This window comes from Bos indicus x Bos taurus, chromosome 8, assembly GCF_003369695.1.
Source record: "Bos indicus x Bos taurus breed Angus x Brahman F1 hybrid chromosome 8, Bos_hybrid_MaternalHap_v2.0, whole genome shotgun sequence".
NCBI classification, from domain to species: domain Eukaryota; kingdom Metazoa; phylum Chordata; class Mammalia; order Artiodactyla; family Bovidae; genus Bos; species Bos indicus x Bos taurus.
The window spans coordinates 43,471,557-43,495,127 of NC_040083.1; the positions used below are offsets into that span (position 1 = coordinate 43,471,557).

At 44.5% G+C, this 23,571-nt stretch overlaps 1 protein-coding gene across 2 annotated transcripts in view; it reads right to left on the reverse strand.

Annotated features, from left to right (window-relative positions):
* Positions 1-23,031, reverse strand: part of DMRT1 (doublesex and mab-3 related transcription factor 1) — a 96,226-nt gene extending 73,195 nt beyond the window's left edge. Inside the window, exons 1-2 of one of the 2 annotated variants that reach the window (XM_027550794.1) lie at positions 22,732-23,031; positions 19,177-19,360 (exon numbers count right to left, since the gene is read on the reverse strand). In XM_027550794.1, the coding sequence (XP_027406595.1) occupies positions 19,177-19,360; positions 22,732-23,031 (484 nt within the window). Of the gene's footprint in view, positions 1-19,170; positions 19,361-22,731 lie in introns of both variants that reach the window. The other variant, XM_027550793.1, reaches the window with a different exon arrangement.
* Between the last annotated feature and the right edge of the window lie 540 nt (positions 23,032-23,571).

Consider the following 23,571-nt stretch of genomic DNA (forward strand, 5'->3'; position numbering starts at 1 on the left):
ACATGCTGGCCTGAAGGTGCATCAACCACCAAAGTCAAGACAGACTCCATAGACAGAGGTCAGGGAGACTAAATGGTCAGTCTACTGCTGTGGCCTTGTGGCCAGCTGCTGCCAACTGTGTGGAGCTGATCTTAAACCATGTACACAAGCCACTACATACCAAGTAAAGTGACTGCCCCCAAGCTCTGCTGTCTCTTCACAGGTAACTGTTCCACCAAACATGTCACTGACCACAGGGATAAGAAGGCACAGCAAAAAGTGTCACGCTTGTGATGGTTCCTGTCTCCCCATGTAGGGGCCACCCGAATCCCCAGCCTCTGTGTAGTCAGAGAAAACTCTGCCAACCAGGTCTTCCAAGCGAGGCTTCAACTGAGACAATGCCTTTCCTTTCTGAGGGGTGAGAGCCAGAAACCTACAGCTTTTGAGACTGGCAGAAGCAACAGCTGAAGGGCCATGGGGGCTCTGAAAACTTGGGATATATACACACATGTGTCATACATATGTATACATACAAGTGTGTGTCTACATACATATGTGTACGTCTACGTATCAATCAACTTCCTAACTGCAAAGAAAATCAAATCTCAGCTGAAATAAATGATTACTAATAGCCAATCTGGGCCTGTCAACCACAAGGTTATATGACGACCAAGAGCATGAGTGAACCAGCTGTATCAGTGACCAACTCCTTACAACTACAGTCACCCTGGCATCATGTACATTTTCATCTTCCAGATCCAGGACCTGTGTTGTGCAGATTTTGTCCATCTGGGTCTCTGGAAATCTAACATGCTCTCAGAAACTGCATTGCACAGAAAGGTCACCAGTATCAAAACCATGTGGCAATTCTCCAAATAAACACAGAAGCAGGAACTCTCTGCGTGGGTACAGCCCATGGCATGGTAGGAGGACTACATAAACTCTAAAACAGGGGGCCCGTATCTGCAGCAAAGCAGCCAGCCAACTCTGTGGGCAGCACCGGGTATCATTGGAGGCTGCGTCAACCGCCAGCCTCACTCGTGCTTCTCAAGGTTTGTTCCATCACAAAAACAATACCGGATTGACAAGTCAGAGAATAAAGATGTCTTCTACTCAACAATAAAGCAAGAGCAATTATCTGAACCCAGCCAACAAAAAGCATCCACTTCTATGAACACACCAGTTTTGAGATGAAATTGTCTGCTCCCACTCCCCACGCCCAGAAAGGAGACACCAACATAGGCAGAGCCTGGAGACTCACCTGAGGCTTTTCTGTCCCTGGACTAGACCCAGCCCCCAAGTGGCAGTAAAGTTGACCTGAGCAGAAACTAAAGGGCTGGGACTGAAAGAATTTCAGAGCTAAAGAGCTGAACTTACTGAAAAGACCACTGCGGATGCTGTCACGGAAAGGACTCACCAGAAAGTCAACCACAGAGGAGGTGACAGAGCTGCTCTTCTACACAAGTTGAGCAGTCACAGTCATTTGTACCAGGAGGCCAACTTGTGAGGGAAAGCTCTCAAAAACTCAAAAGTTGCATTCATTCCTTCCTTCCTTCTATACCAACTGGGTGCTTAATGGTTTAATTCTAAAGTAGGAAAGGTCATTTTGTCATAACATTACCATACACAGGTAACTCACCTTAGGTTCAGGTGAGTCTGAAACGAGGAAGCCCAACAACTACTCAGAATGTGCAGGACTTTATTGCAAGTCAAAATACAGACTGCAGACATGCATTAATAACGAAAATTAAAAAAATACATAGACAAGGGGGAAAGACAAATAGTACAACAGGAATACGACACCCTAAGAAAAACTAAGAAAATAATAAGCAGCAGATTATTAAATTTGCAGGGACTGAAAATACCAAAATAGGGAGGAGAAACAAAGTCACTGCAGATTAAATATGGAGAGCTTTAAGCCAATTATAAAAGATCAAAGAGAACAAGAGAGGGGAGGAGTAGCTTTACAAGTAACCGAGATAGGAGACCTTGGGAGAAATATGACCAGGGTAAAATCATTACAGTTTACAGTGAAAGTCATCTAGGGATGGCTCCAGACAGAAATTCACTAGAGGCACTCCAGAGAGAACAGCATGGGTACAGCAAGCAAAGAGCTCTTTATTTTCAAAAGGCACACAACTCCGGAGGGTTGTTTCTTTCTGTGCAGAACCATGACTAGGACTGGCAAGGTGAAGGATGCGGTGGCTTGAGCCGTATTCTGGATTCCATACCATCCATCTGTGGCTAGGAGCCTCTGTGTGGTCTGCATTCCATGGCCCCACGGGCCAAATGGAGAGGAACTGCTGTGGAATTAGCAGAAAGCCTATCTCTGAAACTCACTTGACACTTTATCACCTGCCAGAAAATCTGATCTGCCCTCTTTGAATAAGGTCAACTTCTCCCAAAGTCTCAACGCTTATTAATTATCCTAGATTTTAACCAAGAACAGCACAGTCAAGAAAAGAGCTGCTAATGCGAATGATGTTAACTTTTAACTATAACGTCTCACTGGTGGAATAATCTGTTATTTACATACATTTTCAGTGGCTACCAATAAAAACTCGATGAGGCTGCCACCTGGAAAGAGCTGCCTGTAGCTTAGAAAGGTGCCCTATGCACGGAGGAACACGGAGTCCTGAGTAAAGTCAGGTCTTGAGTCCAGGTCTAGTGTCTTCTTGCACTGATGGGAAAAACTAGCTCTTCACTCTGAGTCTGAGTAGTTAATTTGGGGTATTTTTGTTTAGCAAATACACTGGATGCTACATAATATCAGAGTCAGAAAGCCAAGAAAGTACACAGTGCTAACAACAAATGACCACTACAACTTGCATTTAAGATCAGGGGTAATGCCTGATTTATCAAATTTTATTTCTTACCAAAGATTCTACACATCACCATATAACTTTGAGGCTGGTTAAAGCCTATGGTATGACTCAAAATACAAAATGAGAAAATGTAGTATATTAATAATGTAGCACTTACTGAGAAAATAAATCTCAAGCAAAAAAAAAAAAAGGAGAGAGAGAAGCTCTGGACATCAACTATTTTGCTTACCACTGTACCTGGATATAAACTGCTTACCTAGCTTAGTAACCTGGCTACCTAGTGGGTCCCAAATTACTATCATGACCAGAGTAAGGGAGCTCAGTACAGGCCATGAGCATGGGCTGCTGGAATCCCAACTCCACTACTTAAAATATGTGTGATCTTAAGCATGGTACTAAATCTGTTTCTTTATAAGTAGAAAAAATAGTTCCTATTTTACAAAGTTGTTGTAGAGATTAAATGAGAATATAAATAACAAAGCAGGTAAGACCATACCTGGCATGAGGCAGACAGTAAATGAGGGCTCATAGTACTGTAATCATTATTATCTCCTTTGAAAACATGATGCCAAAGAGTTGGGAATTCAACAGATTACACACCCAGGCGGCAAAGGATAAAGCATTGCCCGTTCTCTCCCTTTATACTCAGGAATCAGAAAACATTATTCACAGTCGTGCATGGATCCTCAGTTTGAGAAACACCCCTTATTCCTGCCATGCCAGCTCCTGGCAACACAAACTAATGTGAGAATTACATTTCTTTGCATAATCACCCTTTCTATGCTCTGTTTCTTCAGTCCAACCCAATTCTCCCCTGCTCTTAGATGCAAGCTTTTGCTGCCTGTCAAACTCCTCTCCGTTGCTGTAAATAATCTCTCTCCCTCTTTTATATTACCTTTCAAATATTTATAGACTGTTATTCTCCTTCTCTCCAAGCCATACATCATTTTTGTTGCCTTTCCCTTGGATTCTCTCTAGTTTATCTACATCTTTTAGAAAAAAACAAACCCCAGGTGCTTCATGATGAAAACAGCGCACCCAAAGCTAACAGCCCTGAGCCAATAAGGCCCCTTATTCAAAAGCCACCAGAAAACTCTTTGATGTGCTTCTTCTTCCTTTTCCCCTGTAACTCCTAATACCATCTCTCAGATAAAAACATGGGAGAGTGCGATAGGGAGGTGACTACCACCCTCATCCAGCGGATGTCGGGGCTCCACAAGGCGGCAGCGACAGGGTGGGGTGCCCTGGGACGGCTGCAGACACACTCAAACTTGCTAATGAGAAATTATGCACAGTACATGTCGCTCCCACTTGTGCATTCCTTCCTCATCCACTGCGTTAGAAATGAAGGTGTTGGAATCATGTCCTTGGGACTCCTCTTCCCTCCCCGGCCAGGTCTGTACCAACGTGCCTGCTTTCTTCATTCGACAGGCAGGGTCCCAGGTCTGAATCGTGTTACTTCTGTCCAAACTGAGAGGGGCGGCAAGATAGAGGAGGTGCTCTACCTGTTTTGCTGATGGTAACTTCCTTCTACTCAAGTCCTGGATATCGGTGTGGTTCTCCAACACTCCCTACTCCCTTTAAAACGGGTGAGAGATGGCTAACACTAAAGACATGTGTCAGTACAACTAAGGAAACAGAAAGAAAAAAGCAAAGCCAAGAAAAGAAGGGGAACGCTTACTCATACTTCACTGTGTGAGCATTAAGATGGATGCGTCTCAGAGACTCCTAGTTGCTGGTGTACAGGCTGGGCTGGAGGAACAGTGAGGGGTTACATACGCCTCACTTAGAGCCACAGTTCACATGTCAGCTCATGGAGCTAGGTTTTTGAAGAAACACACACACACACACAAACAGTTTATGGCTAATAGGGTGGGTCATATCCGGCCTCATTCCTCTGCTCCTCGTTGTAGTATCTGAAACTTGAGTTTGATGGCCTGAATTTCTGTACTTTGTTGTGGTTTACAAAGTTTTACATTAAAATCTTAGTTGAGCACCACACTGATTCTGTGAGATAAACTGGGAGGCATTATTATTAATATTTTATCTATTTCACAAATGAGAAAACAGACTACTCAGAGAAATAAATGAACTGCTCAAAATCAAAAAAATTGCATAACAGGCAAGTTTTTGGACCCAAGATCTTATGTTCTTTCAACAACATAGAGTTTCCTCCCCAGGTATCAATATAGTTATCCAGGTAAAAGCAAAACTCTGTTTCCACGTATCTTCATCTTGAAGACCTTTGATCAAGCCTCTACTACCACATACCACTCTCTTAGAGGGACATCTGGCACTAATAGACTGGTTAATCTGTTAACTAATCTGACACTACTCTGGAAATTGGTAAATAACAATTAGCCCTCACCCTGGGGGAAGCACAACCCGAACATGTATCAACCAAAGAAGCAGTAAAATCATTTTGAAAGAGTCTATGGCTCAGGAAGCAACAGTCAGAACTGGACATGGAACAACAGACTGGTTCCAAATAGGAAAAGGAGTATGTCAAGGCTGTATATTGTCACCCTGCTTATTTAACTTATATACAGAGTACATCATGAGAAACGCTGGACTGGAAGAAACACAAGCTGGAATCAAGACTGCCAGGAGAAATATCAATAACCTCAGATATGCAGATGACACCATCCTTATGGCAGAAAGTGAAGAGGAACTAAAAAGAGCCTCTTGATCAAAGTGAAAGTGGAGAGTGAAAAAGTTGGCTTAAAGCTCAACATTCAGAAAACTGACGATCATGGCATCTGGTCCCATCACTTCATGGGAAACGGATGGGCAAACAGTGAAATAGTGTCAGACTTTATTTTTCTGGGCTCCAAAATCACTGCAGATGGTGACTGCAGCCATGAAATTAAAAGACGCTTACTCCTTGGAAGGAAAGTTATGACCAACCTAGATAGCATATTCAAAAGCAGAGGCATTACTTTGCCAACAAAGGTCCGTCTAGTCAAGGCTATGGTTTTTCCAGTGGTTATGTATGGATTTGAGAGTTGGACTGTAAAGAAGGCTGAGCGCCGAAGAATTGATGCTTTTGAACTGTGGTGTTGGAGAAGACTCTTCAGAGTCCCTTGGACTGCAAGGAGATCCAACCAGTCCATTCTGAAGGAGATCAGCCCTGGGATTTCTTTGGAAGGAATGATGCTGAAGCTGAAACTCCAGTACTTTGGCCACCTCATGCGAAGAGTTGACTCATTGGAAAAGACTCTGATGCTGGGAGGGATTAGGGGCAGGAAGAGAAGGGGACGACAGAGGATGAGATGGCTGAATGGCATCAGTGACTCGATGGACGTGAGTCTGAGTGCACTCTGGGAGTTGGTGATGGACAGGGAGGCCTCGCGTGTTGCGATTCATGGGGTTGCAAGGAGTCGGACACGACTGAGCAAATGAACTGAACTGATGGGTAACACACAGTCTAATTTCATGTAACATTGGTAAGGATAAGATTAGTCTCTAGCAGCCTGGATTATCTGACTAGACAAGTGTATCCCACTCTGCAGTCATGGCTGTGCTGACTTATTATACACCAGACAGTAATATTGGAATCTGTAGACCACAGCTCCAGACAAGAATGTAAAATGGTTCAATCTCTGGAACCCTTAGCTTAACTTGAGCTCTGCCCATGGTTACACTGAATGAGGGCATTAAGAGAAGTTGGAAGAGTGTGAAGAACATGTCACGTGCATCTGCTCCACCATGGGGACATTTCTATTTGGCTCTGGTCTGCTGATGGGGAACCAGATGAGCCACAGGCTCCTCCACTCGTCTACAGAGCACAGTGACCAGGGCCAATCCTTGGGCTCCTGGCCTCTGCAGTCTGCCCCCAGCTGTCTCAGTCTCCTGGCTTAAAATACCAAATAGTGTGTGTGGCGGGGCGGGGAGGGGGTCGGGCAGGGATTGCAACTCATACCACAAAGTGCCAATTCCATAATAAACGAGGAACTCTCAGATAAGAAATTCAATAAAGAAATGGACAAAGGACACATACAGATGGCTCACAGAAAAAATACAAATGATCTTGTAACATATGGAAAAATGTTCAGTCTAACAAAGGAAAGGGGAAATATCAACTATATCAACTATATTTGTTTTCTATTGCTGTGTGACAAACCGCCACAGATATAGCAGCTTTCAGTTCAGTTCAGTTGGTCAGTCGTGTCCGACTCTTTGACGCCGTGAATCGCAGCACGCCAGGCCTCCCTGTCCATCTAAACCAATGCAAATGCATTATTCTTGCAGTTTTCTGGGCCCATAGTCTGACCGAGGTCTCTCCAGGCTGAAATCAAGGTGTTAACGGGTCTGTGTTTGTTTCTGTGGGCACCAGGGGAGGATCCTTAACCCTGCTGAGTCAGAATGCTGGAAGAATTCGGTTCCCTGTGGTTGTAGGACTGAAGTCCTATTTCTACACTGGCTGTCAGCTAAGTTCCAAGATTCTAGAGAACTCCTGAAATCTTTGCCTTGGCACCCCCTTCCTCCATCTTCAAAGCCAGCCACAGTGGTCAAGTCTTCTCCTGACTTTGAAACCTCCTGGCATCTTCTGTCGTGGCATCTCTGGTGCAGCCAGGAAAAGTTCTCCACTTCCAAGGATTCGGGCATTAGAATGGGCCCACCTGGAATCTGGGGTCCACCCTGCTTGCAGACCCATGAATTAGAATCACATCTGCAAAGTCCCTTTTGCTCTGAAGGTAACATCTTCACCAGCCCCCAGGACAGGGGTGAGGACCTCTCTGGGGGGCCATTATTCTTCTGACCACCCCACACGTACCAAACTTTCAGACTAGTAAAGCCCCGCAGAACCTAGCACTGCCAGTGTCATGGCAGCTTCTCTCTGGAGGGAGTGCTGCAGGCAACATCTACCAAAATTACATGTAAACTTGCCCTCAAAACAGTCCTCCTGTCCCCTACTTCTTCCCGGCTCTACTGTCACCACCCTGGTGCAAGCAGCACCCCTTTGCCTGGGCAACTGCAGTCTTCGCGTGCTCCCCCTTCAAACTACACTCCACACAGCAGCAGAGACCTCTGAAGAGAATAAATCAGACCACAGCACACACCCTGCAACACTCCAGTGACTTCCCATGGCACTCAGCATAAAATCCCAGCTCCTTCTGTGGCCTCCAAGGGCCAGCGAGTTGTGGCCCCCAGCTACGTCACCCTTGCGCTCAGCAATGAGCACACCAGCCTGCATCCTGCTCTAAGCGCGTCTCACCCTGCAGTGCCTCCTGCCTGGCTCTTCCTCCAAACCTTGACCACAATGGCTCACTGTCACTCAGGAGGAGCTCGGATTCAATCTCCTTCGAGGGGCCCTCTTTCCCTAACCACCCTGTCAATGCCATGACCCCTGCAGACACATGCATCCCATCACTCTGTCTCCTCAGTGCTCCTACTTTCTGAAAGCATCTTGCTCACTCACTGGTGTACTTGTTTATCCACTGTCTCCCCTGCTAGACGTGCAAGATCCACAAGAGACAGATGTTTTAGGCACTGATATATACCCCAGGCCTAGAAAAGGGTCTGACCCAATGCAGTCACATAATGAATATTTGTTGAATAAGTGAAAAATGAAACAGGTGGAAGAAAGGGAAAAAGGGAGGGAGGGACTCTGGGCCAAACAGTCGACTTATCAGCAAAGATGAATTCAACTCAGTTCAGCAAACATTTACTAGTGTTAGATGGATCCAATCTGCTTCCCAGAATTACTGCATATACTGTATTTTGGATAAACCCTCAACTTCAGGACCAGAGTAAAGGGTGATGCAAAAATAGGGGGTAGCTTTATAAATGCTGAAATTAATACCACGTCAGCTGGGAGCATACACTGGACTGAGCTGACTCTGGGTGTCTGAAGCATATCTGAGAACTCTCACTGCCAATAAACATCAGAAAATATGCTATTACTTGAATACTGAATTGGCACTTCCTTCTGACAACAAACCAGCTACTTATAGCCTCTTTTAAGAGTTTCTTGTGCATTTTTTTCTGAAAAGTATGCTCAGAGGTATTGTACACTAAGACGGGATTAGTGATTGTAAACTCTGACAGACATGAGAGACCAGAGGAAACTGCGTTTGAAATACAATTTGGTTCAGCAAATTTGGTCATCACATTGAATTTTTTTACAAGTTGAAAAGTAAGACACCTTTAGACTGAGACAGAAATTCAGACACGCACTTACAGAGATGCTTGGGACCACTGCCAACGGAACCATGACTAGTCAAGAACCAGTGAGACAGCAGCCACAGCCCCCAGGGGCCCATGGGCTTCACAGCACTTCACAGAGCATTTCTAGGCTCAGAGTCCAGATCACCTGGCAGAGGTACAGAATTCACAGAATCGCGCATCAGGCCTTACCCTGGGTCCCCTTCTCTACTGACCTCAGCCCTCTGAGAGACTTTACTGGAGTTTAAAAGTCCTCATTACCCAAGAGGCACAGATTAGACTGGTGTATCGGCTTCCCTGGTGGCTCAGCTGGTAAAGAATCCACCTGCAATGCAGGAGACCCCAGTTCGATTCCCAGGTTGGGAAGATCCCTTGGAGGGGGGGGCATGGCAACCCACTCCAGTATTCTTGCCTGGAAAATCCCCATGGACAGAGGAGCCTGGCAGGCTACAACCCATGGGATTGCAAAGAGTCGGACACAACTGAGCAACTAAGCACAGCATACGAACAAGGACAGAAGTCAGCAATAAAGCAAAAATTGCAGACCTGGGAGAAGGAAGAAAGGAAAGAACAGATGTTGACAAGATAAAAGCAATCATCTCATGTGAGTCTACAGGTGATTCCAGAGGCCAAGAAAGCCAAGCTAACAAAAGAGGCTGTGTTCAGCAAAAAGGTCATGAGAGGGAGAGAACGCGGAATTCTCACTCTGTAGATTGAGACTTTCAGTTTGGGAAGATAAACCCTATCGAAGGATGGTGAGGAGGGTTGCACAACAATATGAATACACTTAATGCCACTGAACTGTGCACTTAAAAACAGTTAAAATGGTCAATTTTATGTTCTGCATATTTTGCCACAATAAAATCTTTCAAAAATAAATTAGCTAGTAAAACAACAGACCAGACAGAAAGGCATTCACAAGATCCAGTGTGTGGCTGAAGGGGTAGTCAATGGACAGGATCCCTGAACCAGCAGATAACCAGGAACCCAAGGGTCAAGGACTCGGGGGGACACTGTGGAACAGACAGGAGAAACAGCTAACACAGATGAGCTTTCTGACATTCCAAAAGTCTCCTACGGCAGCAAATGTAAAGCTGTACAGCACTACAACAACACTTACGTTACCACCTATAAAGTTTCCCAATGCTATCAACAGCTATGACAACCTATGATCTACTCTCTTCTCACTGGTAATGTGGAGAACAGCTGTCCATTCTCCCCAGCTCTCGGGTTTCTCTTCTGCTTTCCACACGAGTGATGGCAGTCTTCCACTTTTAGAAGCCCAAAGATAAAAATTGTTCTTGCTACGTTTCTAGGGCAGTAGAATCCCCTCTCCCTTGTTCTGGGGAAATGCTTGTCACCCAAGGTCTAGGAAGTTGCTTAAGCCCTTCAGAAACAAACCAATGTTTCTATCAGCCAATACTACAACAAAGAAAACCAGTCACCAGGTTCTTCTGTGGTTTAATTCCTCAAACACTACTCCTTTCACTATAAAATATATGCGCTAATGAGGGAAAATAGGAAATTTTTTAAAGGCAGTATTAATATATTAATATTTCTAGTAATAAGAAGATGCAATCCCAGAGAATCCTCCATGATCTAAACTTCTGGTCACCAAAGACCCATCGACTGGGTTTTGTATCTTTATAGTTTCTGCCTGAATGAAGGCATGCTACCTTTTAATTTTAAAAAACTTTAGCATGAATTTTCTGACGTTCTCACACACTGCTGGTGGGAATGTAGTAAAACAGTGCAGCCTCTTTGGAAAACTCTGACAGTTCCTCAAAAAGTTAAACATAGTGTTACCGTGTGCGCGTGTGCTAAGTCGCTTCAGTCGTGTCTGACTCTTTGTGACCCTATGGACTGTAGCCTGAGAGGCTCCTCTGTCCATGGGATTCTCCAGGCAAGAATACTGGAGTGGGTTGCCTTTTCCTCCTCCAGGGGATCTTCCCGGCCCAGGGATAGAAACCACTTCTCTTATGTATCCTGCATTGGCAGGTAGATTCTTTACCACTAGCACCACTTGGGAAGTGTTACCATATGCCTCAGAAATTGTGGTCTTTTGAATATAGTCAAGAGAATGCAACATATATTAATACAAAACTGACACCAAAATGTTATGGAAGCATTGCTCATAATAGCCAAAAAGTGTAAGCAACCCAAAAGTCCTTCATCTGATGAATTAAAAAACTCACCATACCCATACAGTGGAGTAGTATTGAGTTTTTAAAAAGGAATAATAAATATTAATACAGGCTACAATAGGGGTATATCTTGCAAACATCAGGCTAAGTGAAAAAAGTCAGCTATGACCCCAGTGTAGGAGCAGACGGAGATGACTACAAGGGAAGAGTTTCTTTTAGGAGATGAAAACGCTCCACAGTTAGATTACAGGCATGGTTGCACGGCTCTGCGAATTTACTTAAAAAAAAAAAAAAAAAGCACTGAATTGTACACTTTAAACAGACAAAGTATGCAGAATATGAATTATACCTTAGGCTGTTAAACTAATTTGAATTTTTAGGCATCTAAAAAATCAGAAACACTTAAAAATATCACCAAAATTGCAGACTGATCAGTGATTTTACTCTGTATCTGCAAGTGGGTTCATGATCACTAACACAGTGTTTTAAAACAAAATTTCAAATTTAACCGTCATTAATTTATTCAGCAAAACTTTACTGACCATGTACTAGAAAGCCAGGTACCGTAATAAAGTTACATGATGAATAAACTGCAATCCCTGCCCTTAAGATTACATTTTCACAATGGAGACAGAAGTGCAAATCAGTCACACGCTTCTTTTGACTTTTTACATATACTGTTATAAAACTAATTTTATTTTGTAATAACTTTAAATGGAGTATGATCTATTAAAATATTGAATCACTATGTTGTACACCTGAAACTAGTAATACTGTTAAGTCAACTATACTTCAATTAAAACCAATTTATAACTTTAAACACTGTATTTACCTTTTTTGATGGCTCCGAATTTTCAGTCTAGCCAAGGTAGACCAGTAGGCTACTTCCTATATATTTTGTTGTCAACTTTTTTATAGAAATACTGTTTATGGAGAATTTCTATCAGGTCAATTAACTGCTATATTTGACATGTAAATAGAGACTGCCCTTAGAATGAATAAAATTGATTGAGATGTTATACTAGGCCATCAAAATGATCAGTACAATTAATCTTAAGGGTTTTCTTTCATTCAAGCCTCCTATTCTTACTTCAGTTTAAGGAGATTTCATTTCATTAAACATTCTGGAAATTTCTTTGACTCTGAAAATAAAATTGGGGAATACTTTTATCTGAAGGCCTTTTTAAACCCAATTTCCACATCTTCCATCAACTTGAAATTGAGCTCTGTCTAAAATCAAATGGAGCTCATCTCATCTAAGTGGCCAGAATCCTAGAAATATCGGCTCTCAAGATAAATTGGTAAAATGTTTAGGTTTTTCATTTGAAATGCTTCTTTCTGTGCAACATGGAAAAGTGCAAAGATAAAAACTGAAATACTTTAACTCCACAGGAGATTTTTAGAGCAGCAAAACTACTTGGTATGATACTATAATAATGGGTACACACCATCATTTATTCAGAGAATGTACACCACCAAGAGTTAACACTCTGGACTTGGTGATGGTGGCATGTCTGTGTCGCTCATCAGTCGTAACAGATGTACTTTTGGTAGGGGATGCTGATAATGGGGGCACTGTCTACGTGTGGGGGCAGGGGATGTATGGGCAATCTCTATACGTTCCTCTAAATTTTGCTGTAAATCTGTAACTTCTCTAATGAATAAAGTTTATTTTTAAAGAAACTTAAATAACTCAACATCTTCAGCTGTTAGTTCATCAGTCATTTCTCACTGGCAAAAAACTGCATTGGGACATTATCCCATTTTAAAACTACCACACTGCATGTTTGTACAGCATTTGAACCCTTAGAAAGCACACAAGCAGGAAGGCATGTGCTGCCTACCGAATGAGTTCTTTCTCTGTGCTGAAGTGGAGTTACTGCTAGCTAAGGAAGAGAAGTGAAGGAGGGTGTCCTGTCAATATCAGACACAGGCCTGGCTGACCTAACAGGGAAAAGGTGAGTGAAAGCAAGCCACAGGTCACAGGTCACACGCGCTGGGCAGTGGGGGAAGGCCTGAGACGGCAGGAGGCGGCTCAGCATGGGGGAGTGTGAATGCGAGTGTGTGTGGAAGCCCAGGGTGCTCCAGAAGGGAGGGCCCCAGGAGATAACATTCAGGTTCTCACTTACAAAGGACACATATGCCAAACCAAATTCTCTACAATGCAGCCCTTCATCTGACAGCTCTGCACAGAAGAGCCAAGAATTATGGAGACTTTAGCATAAGCTCTAGGTAAAATGGCCTTCTTTCTACTTGCTGCACAGGAGGCTAAGGAAAAGCAAAATGCAGTATGAAATAAATAGGAAGGAGCCCACATGTCAAAGAGGAGGAATGCTTATGAGATTTTTTTTTCAAGTCAGCTGATACCTTTCAAAATATATTATTAATATATTACATATATTATGCTTATGAGATTTTTTCAAGTCAGTTGATAACTATATATATGTGTGTGTGTGTGTGTGTATTGCTAAAATTTAAAAAGTAAAACCATAGAAATAATGCTGAAGTTGTTATTAACTCATTGTCATTTATAACTAAAGTTGCTCACCTTTTTTTCTGGACGCCTCCAAAATGGCTGGGAAGAAATCATTTGTTAACTGATAGTACACTTATTAGCATATCTGATCCTGTTCATATAAAAGATACCACTGAACAAAGCATTTCTTCAAAACGTTCCTTCACAGTGTTACCCACAATTATAGAGTATTTCATAATCATTGTTGGAGGAATCATCCAGCAGTGTTTTGATCTAGCTTAGCCAATCTTCAGCTAAGGATCGCAGAGATTGTGGTAAGTTAACTTACTCAGAGGGATCAGCTCTCTAATAGATGAAATGACAATTCAGCAAATTCAATTTCCTTCACAGTGGCCTCAGGATTCAGCCAATAATCTTGGCAATAATTCTTGGGCACTTTCAGGAGCCAAAAGGAGATAACTAAGAAGCCTCAAGGACATAAATATCTACTGGATTTCACTAAGCCACACTGCCCTTGCAGTCAACATCATGTATTAGAAAGAGAAAGTGAGCAACCTGCCCCTTCGTGGGAGCCAGTTGGTGGGCTGCACAGTTCCATTACAACTTTCACCTTTCACAAAATAACTGCAAATCCTAGCGTTCCACATTGATATAACGGAATACCAGGCCATTAAAAAATGCCATGGTTTTATATTAAAAAAAAAACTACACACAAGTGGAAGCAATATACTCCTGCTATGTTAAATATATACATTATAGATATACATATACACAGGAAAACAATAGACAGACAGGTAAAGCTTCCACCTGTAATCCTGAGGTAACAAATAGAAGACCCACAAGTTGGGGTTTGGAACGTAGTCATTGAGTATGTTTTTGTACTCTATAAATGTGTACCAATTCCTGCATAAAGCTAAATGTTATTTTAAAGAAATTCTTATCTCTAGAGATGTAATCTTAGTTACACATTTGTCAGTAGTACATGATGTAGGGCAGGAAGTTGGACACCCCATGTGCTACATCAAACTTAAGGAACATCCTTCAAGCTGTCTTGTCTGCTTCACTCTCTCTCTCTCCCTCTCTTCCTCCATCCCTCCCTCCCTTCACTGCCTTGTCCATTTCTCTCTTTATATAGTTTAATTCTACTGGCATTTCTGTTTTCCTCTTGCTCATGTCCCAGAATTTCATGATCCCAACTCAAGGGCTTCGGTGGACGTCCTGTGAGTGATGATGATGGACGAGGCTCCTGCCCTGCTGAGATGAGCTAGGCTGGTTCGGAAGGGCCCATCTTCCCAGAGCAGGCAAAGCCTCCTGCCCTCAGCTGAGCCCAGGGCACCGCACACCACTGGCTTCCACACTCCCTCCCTTGGAGCGTTGGTTCAAGACTCTGAACTGACTCCAAGGTCCATCAGCTCCAGGAGCAAAGAAGGGAATCTGGTCACATCCTCCTTGACCCTGAACCTTCTGTCATGCTCCTCTGCTGCTTCTATTTGTAACTTTCCCTATCACCACTCTGAAATGCCCCGCAAGGACTTCTTGGTCACTGTGAACTCCATCTAGCCTGAAATCCTTCAAGGCTTCACCACGGTGGGGTATAAAATCAAACATGAAGTGCAATGTGGGATACAGCAGGGTAGGCCAAGTTCACCCATGGTTCCCAACAAAATGCCCAGGACTAATGCTGATCCATCACGGGCCTGTCCCTGTATTTCTCCCTGTGAACACCAACGGCTGCAGCTTTCTGTGCCAACCGAGAATGGTGCTGCCCCTGCTGTGTTTCGATTTGCCCATAAGCCCTAAATCCCGTCTGAGGATTAAACCATAAACTCTAATCATAACTGTCCATTTTCCAAGAAAACACAGCAACTATTCTCACAACCTCCCTTCACAGGCAGGCGGCAAATCCGTGGGCTCTGGGATGGGACAGACCTGGACTGAATCCCAGCTCAACTCAGCCTTATTCTGGGGCAGTTTCCTTACCACTGGTTTCCTTATCTGTAAATAGGAATAGTAATTCCTACTTCCTAAGATATTTGTGAACATCAAATGAGCTACTCCCCTCTCTACTCCTCTGGCACCCCCACCACCATTCCCGTATCAGACCTCCAGCTGAATCCGCCAGGTCTGCCCTGACTCGATACTATCTTCTGGTAATTAGGTACAGCTTAAAATTCCAAAGTGTGAGAATCATATTTCTGATAGACATACTCCTTCCCTTCTTATGAAAAGGAAAGTTCTGAAACGGCTATAAATATGTTTTATGCACAACAAAGCTAAAACAAGAAAATAATACCATCCCCTTTGTTAGCTAGAGATTCTGTAGCCCCAGGAACACACCCAAGGATAGGTGCGCAGACACACCTGCCTGCAGCAGGTACTGTAACTCTGTCGCTCACCTGGCTTCTCTGGTGCCCTCTAATCTTCTTCTTTATAATAGTCAAGACTCTGAGGATCTTAAAAAGCCTCAAAGAGCTCATCCCTCATTTTTGAGAAGAGGAAACAAGACCACCAGAGAGCTTAAGTTACTTGTCTAAAGTTGCACAGCTATTTAATGACAACTAGGCAGCTGACCAAAGCCTTTGACTGTGTGGATCACAATAAACTGTGGAAAATTCTGAAAGAGATGGGAATACCAGACCACCTGACCTGTCTCTTGAGAAACCTATATGCAGGTCAGGAAGCAACATATAGAACTGGACATGGAACAACAGACTGGTTCCAAATAGGAAAAGGAGTACGTCAAGGCTGTATATTATCACCCTGCTTATTTAACTTACATGCAGAGTACATCATGAGAAACGCTGGGCTGGAGGAAGCACAAGCTGGAATCAAGATTGCCAGGAGAAATATCAATAACCTCAGATATGCAGATGACACCATCCTTATGGCAGAAAGTGAAGAGGAACTAAAAAGCCTCTTGATGAAAGTGAAAGAGGAGAGTAATAAAGTTGTCTTAAAGCTCAACATTCAGAAAACTAAGATCATGGCATCTGGTCCCATCACTTCATGAGAAATAGATGGGGAAACAGTGTCAGACTTTATTTTTTGGGGCTCCAAAATCACTGCAGATGGTGAGTGCAGCCATGAAATTAAAAGACGCTTACTCCTTGGAAGGAAAGTTATGACCAACCTAGACAGCATATTAAAAAGCAGAGACATTACTTTGCCAACAAAGGTCCGTCTAGTCAAGGCTATGGTTTTTCCTGTGGTCATGTATGGATGTGAGAGTTGGACTGTGAAGAAGGCTGAGCACCGAAGAATTGATGCTTTTGAACTGTGGTGCTGGAGAAGACTCTTGAGAGTCCCTTGGACTGCAAGGAGATCCAGCCAGTCCATTCTGAAGGAGATCAGCCCTGGGATTTCTTTGGAGGGAATGATGCTAAAGCTGAAACTCCAGTACTTTAGCTACCTCATGCGAAGAGTTGACTCATTGAAAAACACTCTGATGCTGGGAGGGATTGGGGGCAGGCGGAGAAGGGGACGACAGAGGATGAGATGGCTGAATGGCATCACCGACTCGATGGACGTGAGTTTGGTGAACTCCGGGAGTTGGTGATGGACAGGGAGGCCTGGCTGCAATTCATGGGGTCGCAAAGAATGAGCGACTGAACTGAACTGAGGTAGCTGACAACTTTAGCCCAGTGATTAAGCACAGCAAACTAACTTATGAAAAGTTTACTTAAAACCTACTCCAAGGTTACATTTCATGGAGCCTTAGAAGGCTCAAGATTCTGTGAATCTCAGCGGGTATATTTAGTATGAAATATATGTCTTTATATTTGCCAATGGGATGTTGCAGATCCTAGTTTGGTGAGCTTCTTAGAGCTCCTGTATTCTAGACCAGTGCCATTAAACGGAACTTTGTGAGAAATGGAAGCACATACTATCCCATATGGCCAGCTTTAGCTACGTATGTGCCTGTTGAACATCTAAAATACGACTAGCGCAACTGAGAAACTAAATGTTTAAAATTTTTAAATTTTTACTGTTGTAAAATACATGCAACATAAAAACAAACATCTCAACCATCTTTAATTGCACAGTTCAGTGATACTAACTACATTTGTGATGTATTGCAACCGTCACCATCATCCATCTCCATAGCTCTTTCCACCTTGTAAAACTGAAACCCTATACTCACTAAACAATAACCCTCTATTCCCCTCTCCCCCCAGCCTGTGACAACCACCAATCTACCTTCTGTCTCTAAGATTTTGATTACTTCGAGTATGTAAGTGGAATCATACAGTATATGTCTTTTTGTGACTGGTTTATTTCATTTAGCATAAAGTCCTCAAGGTTCATCCATGCTGTAGCATGTGTCAAAATTTCCGTCTTTTTCAGGCTAAATAGTTTTCTTTTTACCACATTTTGCGCTTCCATCCATCTGTCAGTGGACACCTGAGGTGCTTCCACATTTTAGCTATTATGCATAATGCTGCTATGAACATGGATGTAGAAATACCTCTTTAAGATGCTGTTTTCAATTCTTTTCAGTATGCACTCAGAAGTGGAATTGCTGGATCATGTGATAATTCTATTTTTAACTTCTGAGAAATCACCATACTGTTTTCGATAGCAGCTGTACCGTTTTACGTTCCTACTAACTGTGCACAAAAGTTCCAATTTTTCCTACATCTTCACCAATATTGTTATTATCTGGTTTTCTGATGGTAAGCATCCTAACTGGTATGAGGTGGTATCCCATTATAGCTTCGATTTGCATTTCCCTAATGACTAATGGTATCAAGATCTTTCCTTGAGGTTTCTACCACTTGTATATCTTCTCTGGATAAAAGTTTTAATTTTACTTCATTGTAATTAAATTTAAGCAGCCCAATGAGGCTAGAGGCTTCCATGTTGGGCAGTGCAGCTCTAGAGCACCATGATTCTCAAGGTAATTTACAGATCCAGTGCAGTAAGCACTGTGAGATTTGGAGGCAGATGGATCCATTCAGGTACTTTTAGTCTGACAGATGTAGCCAGTCACTAAAACTTTTTATACCTCAATTTTCACATAGTATAAAACAGAATTAACACCTCCTTCTTCTAAGAATGAAATCAATCAGTATACATCTCTAGCCCCTGATATACTCTTAGCACATGAGAGAGAATTTAAGCCAATGAGACATGCCTTGCCTCAATTCCAGTGTCCATGGAAACTCAGAACCCAGAATCTGTTTTTTTTAGATATGTTCCCCAAGTGGAATTGCAGTCCTTCCCAGAGAAAGGACTTTCAGCTTTAGGAAACAAGGATCTTTGGCTCCCACCAGGAGGATCCCGTGAATGGAAGGGGCTGACTGAGATGAATTCTGGACTAACTTCTCCGGTATTCTGTGATTTTGACTCTGTCCAGATTCAGCCTTGGCAAAAAAAACAACAGGAAAGTGAAGCTGTCGAACTTCTGGTTCTAGAATTCAGGCCCACCTCCTTTGTGAGGCAGCCAAAACAAACCTTCAGAGGCAGGATCTTTTAAGAAACCCTCTAAGCTCTACATGTGCTCTGGGACTCAGAACCATCCTGAGGCTCTGTCTTTGTGGCCACACCCTTCTTCCCTCCAGCGGGCCCACAGGCTTACCTGGACCTGGAGCTGCCGTGCTGGGGGTGCTGGCCGGTGGCGGCTGCGAGGAGCTGCTGCTCTCAATCATCAGGCACGGGTTGCCGCTGCTGTTCTCTCTCTTGACCATCAGTTCAGCCGTGCTGGGCAGCGGGATGGGGTGACTGATCCCCAATTCCTCTTCCTGGGCCTGCTGCCGTCTCAGGGCCACCTGGAAGCACAGGGCAGTGGGTCACCCTCCAGCACCCCAAAATCACTCCTACAGCTTTGCCAAAACCACTGAAGCCCTGCCCATCCCAGAGACCTCCATCCATTACCTCCAGGGATGAGGTCTGAGAATCCTTCATTTCTTCCCCCACCCCCAATTTCTTTTTATAGCCACCCAGGTAACTCTGATGTGCAGCCAAAGCTGAAAAATGGTTGAGAGTCAGAGGTCCTTTAGAGCTTTGAGTGAGTGCTCAAAAACTTTTCAATAAACAAATGTGTGTGTAGACTAGGAGGAAAGATTGGAAGAGAAAAAGCTGCAGTTAGCAGAGGAATTCAAAGTGAAGAGCAGAAGTCAGCACTGACAGATTAGGAAGGAAGGAGAATGGGATCACTCATTGCTTGCTTCCACAAATATGGAAAAGGCCACTGTATTAGGAACCTCGATCAGCAAGATATAGTAAGATTAGATTAGATCCCAAGGTACTCACTGTTTAAAAGGAGAGACACGAAGCAAACACACAACTACAATTCAAGACAAAACGTGAACCACCACAAGACAGGCACAAAAGGGGCTTTAAGTGCAAGGATGAGCGGAGGTGGTGCTGCAACGGGGCCGTGAAGAGCCGCATGAGTGAAGCCTGACAGGCAAGGATGAAGGGGCAGAACTACCCCCGACACGGGAGCAGGGTAGACAGTGAAGGCAGAGGCTGCTCAGGAAACCCAGAGCCCTATTCGGTGGGGTGGAGGGATTGTGGAGGGAAGTAATGGGGAAAAGGGGGCTGCAACATGGTGTTGGAAGTCCCTGGAGAAAGAGGTGGAGGTGGAGAGAAAAGGAGAAAGCAGGTGTGGTATCTCCCAGTGGGGGCTGGAAAGGACCCAGCATACCTAAGACACTACTCATGGTCCCTCTTCTTTTAAAGAACAGTGAAAGGTTGAAAAGTTGTGTCCAAAAAAAAAAAAAATTGTATTTTTGTTTACAAGTAACCGAAAAAGGCAGACTTTCTGTTGAAAGTGACCACTGGTGATAATGGAACAAGAAAGGGAAGCACCTGTACCTCAGAGGCTGAAATACAAGCCAAAAAGTTGACATCAAAATGGTGAACCAGAAGCGTAACTACAATTTACAGACTGTTTTAGGAAAACTGTAGCCTTTAAATTGAGAAAGATGGTTAACTTGGAAGTAATTTTACTAACAAGAGGAGTCTTCAACTTAAAAAAAAATCTTTGAATATAAGATTGAATAATTAAGTTTAAGTCTTGAGTTTTCTATTATTAACCAAGTTTAGAAACAGAATATTAAGGATTTGACCACAAATGTTTAAAAGAATACCCATGAACTTGTGAAGTATGTCAATGCAACAAAAAAGTGCACTTTAAAAAGCCCTGGTTTACACAAATCTCACACATGCACACAACATAGAGTATTATACAGTCCATAAACTAAAAACACTTTTACAAAGACCTCTCAAGGGCTCTTAGGAAATGCTATTTAAATATGAAAGGTGAGGCAATTGATTTAAAAATGCATTTTAGGCTCTTAAGATCAATTTCAAGCTATTTTAGAATGATTGTTACATGGCTGTTTAAAGGATTTCACTCAGCACAGCACAAGCCTTCTGGTGTGGAAAATACTCGTTTTATACTATTAAAATAATTTTTAGTTCCTTTTGTTTTTAACATAGCGAACAGCCTCCTTACAAATTAGTACTCCTACTAATACAGCTTATTCAAACTTAATGGCCCTGCTGCTGTTAAGTCGCTTCAGTCGTGTCGGACTTTGTGCGACCCCATAGACAGCAGCCCAGCAGGCTTCCCCGTCCCTGGGACTCTCCAGGCAGGAACAGTGGAGTGGGTAATGGCCCTACTCGGATGCATATTTTTCTTACATTATGAGAAAAATCCCCCTCCCAAGCATACTCTCCACACTAAATATTAAAGCCAGCAGCTAAATATTCAGAAAAAAATTTTCTACCTACAAAAACAACTAAATGCCGTTGTTTTTTTTTTCCAGTAAGTTCAGTGATGCATTTAAATGCTATATTCAGTGTATTCTTTTCCACTATAGATTAAGCTAAAAACCAATAAAGAATACCAAGTAAAACAACCTGTATTTCCATGACTTCCCTCACAGTCTGTGAAGACCGAATCTACCTATTTTAAAACATTTTTTAAAAATGGGTGTATATAAAAAGTATAATCTCTAAGAATGTTAAGTCCTGTTCAAGGCTCTTACTGATATCATTTTCAGTGGAGGATATTTATCCGTTCCTAACCAAAAATAGCACGTCGTTAGTAAACATTTCTTTGTAATATTTCATTGTAAATAACCTGTTTTAAAAGGATGGGACAACTTTTAGCTGGAAAGAATGTGTATTATTCTCTTCTAAAAATTCTTTCAGGATACCAACGACTTTATTTCTGTTAAGGTACAAAAGTACTGCCCCAACAGCAGACAAAACCTCAAACGCTTGCATTTTCTCCTCTGCGTGGTCGTTTAAAATTCTTAAGTGTGTTTTAAAACACATTCAAAGTAACCTGTACTTGAATATCTTCGGTCGAGACAGCAAACTTTAAAGCGCAAATGAAATTTCCCTACTGCTCAAAATGGCTGAGCCAGGATCCACCGCGGCGAATACGAAAAAGAGCGCCAAGAGCACAGCGAGGACCACGCCGCGCCGGCGTCCGTTAGGGCGACTTTTCCAGAAAAGCAGACTCCCGCCGCGACGCGTTATCCGCAGAAGCTGCGGCCGGCCGGGTCTCTGCTTCCCCCTAACCAGAACCCGAGAAGGCACCGTCCAACACCCCCACCCAATTATAAGCTCCCTGCTCGAGGCGGAGTCAAGGATCCGAGGGAGCAAGCCCCCCAACTCTGCTCAGAGAGTGAGGTCGGATGCCTAGGGCTCCCCGAAGGGCCGAACACCACAACTCGCTGCTGGAGGCGGGGTCAGAGATCCCGGGGACCCCTTCCCTAGCAGCGCGAACCCCGCAACTCTCTGCTGGAGAATGAGTTTAGGCATCTCGGGGACTCCCAAGCAGAGCGAACCCTGCAACTCTCAGCTAGCTCTGAAAGAGAAAGTCAGACAGTCAGAGGGTCCCCGAAGGGGCGAACCCCACAATTCCCGCTGGGTCACGGATCCGGAGCTTCGGGAGCCGAGTGAACCCCCCACCCCTGGCTCCGCCTGCGGCATCGGAGACGAGTCCAGGCCCTCGGAGCGCAACATCGGAGCCTGGCTAGGACCCCCGGCCCCGAGCGCGCAGTGGCTGTCAGCAAGCACCGCCACCTTCCTTCAGAACCCCACATGGCGCCCCAGGGACCCCAGGGGCTTTACTCGAAAAATTCGGGGCTGAAGCCCGGTTCCGGACGCCCGCACTCACCTGCGCGGCCATCACGCGTTGTCTCTCTGCTATCAGGTTGCACTTCTTGCACTGGCAGTCCCGCCACATGCAGAAACGCTTGTGGCCCTTGAGCGGCGACGCGTAGCCGTGGTTGCGGCACCGCGCGCACTTGGGCAGCCGCGGAGACTTCTTGCCCGAGACGGCGCCCGTGCCCGACGCTCCCGAGTCGGATCCGCTACCGCCGCCGCCGCCCCCGGCCTTGCCCTGAGGTGGTGCCCCCGGGGTTTGCGGGGCCTCCGACGGTGCGGAGGGCTTGCTATACGCATCATCGTTGGGCATGGTGCCCCAAGGAGAAGCGCAGACTCTCCGGTAGCTGCAAGGGGGTCACCCGGCCGACGGCGAGGCTGGAGAGGAGGAGGCGCAGAACGCGTACGTTCTGCAGCCGGAGGCGCAGCTGGACTGGCGAGGTCGGGACTCGCAACGCCCAGAGACGTGGGGGGTTGTGCCCTTTATTTGCGCGCGCGCGCGCGCGGCACAGAACTTCTGGATACTTTTCAGAACGTTCCCGGGACTGCCTGGGCGGGCGAGAGCTCTAAGGAGCGCCGTCACGCCCACCACCCCCCAATTCTAGCCACTCGGCTCCCGCTGCGTGCAAGCTTGCAGGAGCTGCAAACACCGAGGGCAGTGCTGGAGGGCTACTGCGAGCGCACACCTGGAGCAGGGGTGCTCCCCGGGGTGCACGGGCTGCCAGAACACGCTGTACTGAGGAAGCTGGGCTCCAGCTCAGCAAGGTAGCTGTGCAGGCTGCTGGGAGGAGGTGCAGACCCCCCTCTGGAATCCTCCCGCTCCCTTCCCCCCAGCGACGCCCTTCTGCAAGTT